A 7,325-nucleotide genomic window follows, 5' to 3' on the forward strand; every position below is an offset into this window, starting at 1 on the left:
ATCCAAATGCTCTTGCTGGAACATTATTGTTTCACACAGTTTGTTATTCTTGGACATTATCGTGCGTAATGCTTGATTCGTCAGGGTGAACTTTTCTGTCAAAACAATCCTAAAAGGGCACCGCTGTTTCAAAATAGCCGAGCACAAAAGCAGGAAGGTTCCACTCAAAGATAGCCGACATTCCCCGAGAGCCCCCTTGAACCCATTATTACACCTCACCAAAGGCTCATGCGTCTGTTGTTCTTCAAATAATGTGACTGATGCCGCCGCCGCGGGTTAATGGTTGATGGAGGAAGCAGGCAAGCGCATATTAGGACGTCAGACACTTGAAATTCAAAACCCGCTGCACTTCCTCTCTTCTATCCATGTTCAGAAGCAGAGTGCTTCCAAGTAAATGGTTTTCTTTTCTTCAGATTTATTTTTGTTCTTTTTAAACAGATGGCCACAGATAGATGATCTCAACCACTTCAGTTCAACTGCTTGTCGCTTTTATTCGCCGGAGGAGGAAGCTGACCCATGTGGTGCCAAAACAGTGTGTCAAACTGACACTGAAATGACAGAGGGAACCATTTAATTATTAACTCATTACTCTGTGGCTACATTGCCTTGAGTCTCAAAAGTTGGCAGTTTCCACATCTGCTCTCAACCACAAGTGGCTTTGAAGTTTTCTGCGACTGGACAGCAATTTTGTCTCAGAGGCAGAGAAATTTTGGGGAAAGGGGACGCGAGTCCGAACCCTTGTGCTGCATGTAACTGGAGCTATAATAAGTGTGCCATCCCTCCTTCCAGCATGGCTTTTTCCATTGTAAGCTTTTCCCTTTTCCATCCAAGAGTATTCACCCATTTTGGGAAGGTTCTATTGTCTTAAAGCAATGAATCAGAACAAGTTCATGTGGCTTTTTTGACAGTGATCAGCAGGAGAAGATCCTTTAATGTTAAAGTAAAACAAGATATTCCCAAATAAGACAGGCTCATTAAAATCTGTACCAACAGATACAATAGACAGCGATGCGTCTTTTATAAAAGATTGTGAATATTTTTACTCACATGCATTTTATGTTTGTGTCTGCTCTTTTTAGAGCACCCTGTAGAAGCAGCTGAACATTTCCTTTTAGCCAATAAAAAAGGTGGAGGTCTGTGGTACGATGAAACTTGAAAATACAAAGTGTAGCTCTGTTTTACTGAAATTTGAAAAGACGAGATGACAAGAAACACAAAAAGATGATCTTTAAATCCACGTTTGAAGACGTCGGCGTGTGACACAGGAGGGGAGGGAGAGATGCCTGACGTACAAAAGCTTGATTCAGTTTTCTCCACACAAGTGGAAATGTTCAGTAACTGCAAAACCATGTTACGATTTACAGCGCCTAACCACCTTTTAAATTAGGATGATGACTGTAATTAGGGCTTATATAAATCATGCTTACATTAATAGAAGTTGTAGCTTTAAAATAGGCTGGCTTTAATGTAATGAACAAATTCAATTTTTTTTTTTTTTGTTCCTCCCCACCAAATTTCATAACTGATCCCATTTACAGTCTGGACCTACAGTCTGCTATTAGAAAGTGAACCCCATGTCAACCGCAATCATGGTCACAGGAGAGTACTTACAATGGTCAATTCCAACCAAGAAAACCACAGTAGTCTAGGCTCACGTTCAGAGCGCAAAATGCCTAAAAGCCTAAATGAAACGAGGCGAGCAGGGGACCAAGAACAATATTTGTTTTTCCATATGATGACTGTTCAATTAAAGGAGACCAATACAGCCATTATTAGACAACAGAGGATTTTCTGTGTCTGGGCTGAAATAGCTCTTTCCTCACGTGGTTACTGAGTTCAGAGAAGCAATAGTGCTGTTTATTAGAACATGGCTTCAATAGAGTGACTCTTAATTGCCCATTTAATCATATAGACTAAGTTTCTTTTTATTGTGAAATCTTATTTTCCTTTAGAAACTCTAAAACCTCCATTTTTTACCAGATTGAAATACGTTTTGGGACCTTTTATCAAGCATTATTTTAGTAGGGAAACAAGTATTTGGGCTCCTTAAATGTAAGTGCTGGTTTAAAACTCAATACATATTCAAAGGAATAAAATTGTCAGAGGATACTGAGCAGTTTTCATGTCATCTACATGTTTAAGTCTCTGTTATAAAAGGTGGATGATGTTCTTCTGATTGTAAAAAAAAAAAAATGAAGGAAATCTTTTTCCCGGGAAGTTAAACTGACTTAATCAAATAAGACAGAAAACAATGTATGGGGAACTACATCCCTGCTTTTGTTATAGACTGACAGGACAAGGTCTACACTTGACTTTTCCATGAACTTCATGCCTTCTTCTTGGCTCATTTACCTGCAACAGAGAACTATTTATGTCCATCTGTCCACAGCCTGTCCCTAGTGGAAAGTAAGCGGCACAGGATTGGTGGATAAACATAAAATCACAAGTTCAAAGTGGTGCAGTCTACCTGGATTACATCCAAGTCTGCAGATGAATGATAACTCAGAAGTTTATAAAACTAATAATTGATTTTTTTTTTTTTTTTTTTTTTGGAGCAGGCATCCTATTTAAATGAGCTGCTTAATATGGTATTTTTCAGCTCATTTGTTCAAATAGCAGACTAAAATGCTGGATACAGATCTCAAATGCCACAGGAATGTTATACGGGTGCATACACTAAACAATAAACGTGTCTAATATATATTTAAACACACTGAATGATCAATACAGGGCAAATGGTGGTCTCAGTCACCTCCTGTTGGAACTGGAAAAACTGACCCTCTGATTTTAACCCATATGATGATGGAACAAAATACACCACAAGCTTTTATTTCCACTTTATATAATTTTAGATTTTAAAACTAATGTGCATACACACTCAACCCATACCTCCTGTACAATTTAGATCGAGGAAAAAGCAAATGGTCTAAAGAGGATTGCTTTGAGATATTTGTGACAATCATGAGCTGTCCTTGAAACCTCTCTGTCCCTCCTGAGTTCCATAAGGCACAAAATAACTTAACATACTGAACTAGTGGACAAACTGCACTGAGATCAGTTTACACGCACCTCTATCGTCATCTAGTGGACAAGCTGTGATGGGCATGTGTATCCGTTTTGTTATTATACAGCTACCTACATTCAAAGATATACACTAAAGTCTTGCCTTGGGTTGCAGTCGAAGCTTGTTAAATATGAGAAGCATTTAGGTAATAAATAAAGAGTTTCTTTCCCTTCTCTTGTCTCAGTTATGGGATGTCATGTGTCTTGACAGGTGGTGCCGCTCTCGGAAGTATTCGTGGCAGATTGGACAGGTAAGTTTCTCCTCCCTTCTTCTCCTCACCTGAGACTCTGCGGCGAACTCCTTTTTGTGGTGAGAGCGCATGTGAAAAACGAGGTCAGAGGTCATGCGGAAGGACAGGTTGCACTTGGCGCACCAGTTCTGCACCGACACGCCGAATGTGGTAAAAGTCGGAGGAAGGATCGTGAGGGCCGATGTGGTTTGCAGCTGAGCGCCTATGTTTCTAGACCAGTGCTCCGGCGCGTAATGGAAAGCAGTGTTTAATGCTACCGGGGAGGGTACAGTCTGTAAGTCACTGCTCAGGATGTTGGGTGGTATCAGATTATTGTATCCCACAGACGTCCTAGAGGTAAATGCATTCGTCATCTCCTCCAGGCGGCTAGAGGGGGCTGTTGAACCTCTGCTGGGGTGAGCCTGGGGGTCAACAGGAGAACTTCTTTTACTCGGTTTACAAAATGCGCTTTTCTGTTCGCCCTGGCTGTTCGATATCACCAGAGAAAATGCACTGTTGCTGCTTAAATGCATGCTAGAGCCCTCCCCTCCTGTCTCCATCCGCGCGTCCAGATCTCTGTCGTGCGTAAAAGTCCACTTGGATTCATCACCTTGAACAAGCTCCTCACTTTTACGTTCCAAAAGATCCAGTTTCAACGTCTCAGCTTTCCGTTTCCCCTCACCTGAAGGGCTGTCTCCTGCTGGCTGGTCGTAACTCTTAGTCGGTGGTGTAATATTATCATCATTTGAAATATTAGTCTTCTCTAATAGAACCGTTTTTCTCCATTTTGGATAAAGAGTTTCCTCATACTTTCTCTTCTTTGGGGAAGTCTCCGCGTCGTCGTTGTTTCCAGTTCTTTTGTGTTCCAAATCTCTGGCAATGTTGTGGAAATCTGTCACTCGGCGTTGCCTCTTAATTTCCACGTGCTTGTGCTCATAAAGCTCGCGGCTCCAGGTGTCAGTCTTTACGTGAGCACAAAAGAATCTGCAGTGAGCCAGGAAGGGATGCTCGTTTTTGAAGACCTGGTTACATCGCCCACATTTTAATTCTGAAAGAAAAACGAAAGACAATATGACGTGACTGTTTTTAATAATTTCAATGATTTTGGAGTGACATAAAATTTGATTTAATCGTGCACATGCATTAAAGGGCAGTCTCACCTTCGTTTGACTCTTTTGCTATTTCGGTGAAGCCCAGCAGATGAGACAGCTCGTGGTCGTACCAGATCAGCAGCTCTTCTTCCTGCCGGATGTCCCGGGTAGTCCGCACGTACAGCTGACCCCCTTTCAAAAAGGCCTCTGTGTTCTGCTCCTCGCCGTTGCGCGCAGCTTGCACGAGCCGCAACCAAGACAGCATCAGGGCAGAATTACGCATGGCCTCAGGATCGACCTGTTGATAGCAACCCCTGATGTTTTACACAGTGTCCCGACTTAGAGGATTTTTATTCTGTCTTTCTAAGAGCCTGCTTGTAAATAATTTAAATAGTTAATTGGTGGCAGATTGCATCTTTTAATGCTGAGGTGATTTTATACACTTTTTTTTCTTTTACTGGTCAGTACAATAACACTCAAAATACAGCTGGTCAAAAACAATCCCATAATAACACAAAAACCTGGATGTAACGTATGACAATTAAAACTATATACATCTGAAAAACCCTTTACTTTTGGAATCATGTCACCGTTGAGTTATATAGTAACTCAGTAAAGATGTTACAAAGTATATCTGCAAGACAGTTTATCACAAATTTGTCATACGCACCCTGAACACACAGGATTTCGCTCTCTTGTCACAGGATTTCTGCGCTATGAAAGCGATAGAGTCGTAGAAAGTGTTCTGGAGCACGCACGGACCGAAGCATGTGCCTGCAGGGATGCTGCGCGCAACTACCACACTGGTGTAGAGATCTGAAGAATGCTGGAGGAATTTACTGTCGCCGGTCCAGATGGACCGAGGCAGGAAAGTATGATCCATCGTTAAACTGTAATGGAATAGTTATTGTTAGTAAAGGTGAAGAATTACTCCAAAATAGTTTTAAAATTCATGTTGTTTAACAGAATGGCAAGATAACCTGGGGAGTAGAGCAATCTCATTATATTTCCTGTTAAAATCAGCCTGGAATAGTAATTATAATTTATATCTTGTCTCAAAAAAGTGCAAGTGTTTTATATGAAACTCAAAAAAGGTTGGATTTGTGCGATGTGCAGTTAGCCGGTTTGGATCTGATCCAAGCACACACAGAATTCCAAAATCGTAATGAAAATAAATTTGCCCAAGTGTATTTTATTTTTCATTTGCTAGTAAAACCGAGGGTACCACTGCGTAGTGAGAGCAGCCGGTGTCGAGGCAAAATGATTACCAACGTCCTTTGTCTCAGTTTTTCACTCGGTTAGTCCTTTTGTCTCCACATCTGCCGTGGAGTCCAGCTGCCTGCTCAACGCGCAGGATAAGTTCAGTATGTTTTCCATAATGTATAAACAGCATAAACGCTCTTAGATTGCGTGACTAATGTTTTCCCTCTCTCCGATCAATTAAAAGTATGCAATCTTTTAGGTTTGTAGGCTATGGTTTAAAATATTGACAGCTGAACCGCACAGCATCATGACAGAATGTGGTACCGATCTAAAAATCCCCGATTTGTTTTTTTGGTTTTTTTCTTCTTCTTCTTCTTCTTTAATGTTGACATTTAAGAGTAAAAACGCACATGCCTGTGTTGCCATGCGAACTCACCCGCCGGACATGGAAGAGGATGTTTAAGCCGTTTGGGAGCCAAGGAAGTTGCAGCAGGTGCAGCGGACCTCGGTGACGAAGCCTTCCCTTTTCTTGCTGACGAGTTACTTATCCGGCTGAATCTTCCTCCGCACTGTCGTCTCTCCCCTCTCCCATTCCCACTTATCCCCTTCAGAGAGCGCACTGAAGCGTGGCGCATTGATGCAAACGCGTGCGCGCTCGCGCACACGCTCACTCACGCGCCTACAAATTAGTATTTTATTAGTAATTTTTCCTTTGTCTGGTTTACAGTTCCCTTCCGTGGAAAAGGGAAGACGTGGGTGTTTGTTTGGACAGAACAGTGATTGCTGGTTAATAACGCACATTTATGCCTTGTACAGCTGACCTGAACACCGCTGATGGACAAAAGTCATATTTTCTTATGTTTCATATCAGGTCTCAACAGATTATTTGTTAATTTTATAGTGTTACTAAAACCACAAACTGGGCGAAGCAGCACGCTGGAACAGCCCGCTCTTTTGCCAGCATGCAATTAATCATATATAAATCATAATGTTGTGGTAATCTGTCATGTCATGGTTTTAAACGAAAGACGCGAGTAATACTTCGAGACTGCACTTCAGCACATGCACGCTATGTGGGATTGAGCGGAGAGGTCTTGGTCACGTTTCTGGAGACATTGTGTCTAGCTACGAGAAACTAGTGGAAACTGTCTAATGTGGGCAGTGGGAAATTGTAAAATTGGCCGCTGTTACATGACATGATGCAGGGTGGTCTGGGTTTGCCACCAGGCAAATACATTATTCATAAACTAAATGTTTCTGTCTAATGAGCATTTAATGATTATTCTGCATCAAAGCTTTGGTTTTTGAGTAAATGTCCTGGTAGTTCGTGAGCCAACTTTGTGTAACGAGAAAGTGGGGACGCAGAAGCCTCGAAGGGGGGACTCTTTGGTCGCGCTCCAACTGTCTGGTTAAAGCACTTTTACACTATAGACTAAAAATAGTGTTTTACTTTGGATTAGAATTCAAATTTCTTCCGTTTGTGGCAACGTATCACAATCACAGGAACACTTGGACATCCTTTCAGCAGCACCATGTCCTGTGGATATGACGGTATTGAGCAGCTCTTTGGATTCGTTTTCTTTCATGCACAAATTAAAACAAGCTATGAACTCTTTGATTAACACTATACAATTCACTGACTGCACTGACGAATAGGAGACCATATTCGACTTTAGGCCTTTGGTAACTGGTATATTAGAAAAGACATGGACATAAATTTAATTATTTATGTATAATA

General features: G+C 41.4%; 1 protein-coding gene across 2 annotated transcripts; it reads right to left on the reverse strand.

Annotated features, from left to right (window-relative positions):
- Positions 1 to 954: 954 nt before the first annotated feature.
- On the reverse strand, positions 955 to 6,975 carry znf488 (zinc finger protein 488). Of its 2 annotated transcripts, none has more exons than XM_080868864.1 (4): positions 6,024 to 6,975; positions 5,055 to 5,274; positions 4,454 to 4,682; positions 955 to 4,341 (listed from the first exon to the last, which is right to left on the reverse strand). In XM_080868864.1, the coding sequence occupies exons 1-4, from the start codon at positions 6,032 to 6,034 to the stop codon at positions 3,245 to 3,247; spliced, it is 1,557 nt and encodes a 518-aa protein (XP_080724990.1). In that variant the 5' UTR covers positions 6,035 to 6,975; the 3' UTR covers positions 955 to 3,244. The 2 variants fall into 2 exon arrangements, with proteins under 2 accessions (XP_080724990.1, XP_080724991.1); XM_080868865.1 differs by lacking the exon at positions 6,024 to 6,975 and adding an exon at positions 5,365 to 5,977.
- Positions 6,976 to 7,325: the final 350 nt, after the last annotated feature.

The sequence above is a fragment of the Rhamphochromis sp. 'chilingali' genome (genome assembly GCF_963969265.1).
Source record: "Rhamphochromis sp. 'chilingali' genome assembly, chromosome: 20".
NCBI lineage: Eukaryota > Metazoa > Chordata > Actinopteri > Cichliformes > Cichlidae > Rhamphochromis > Rhamphochromis sp. 'chilingali'.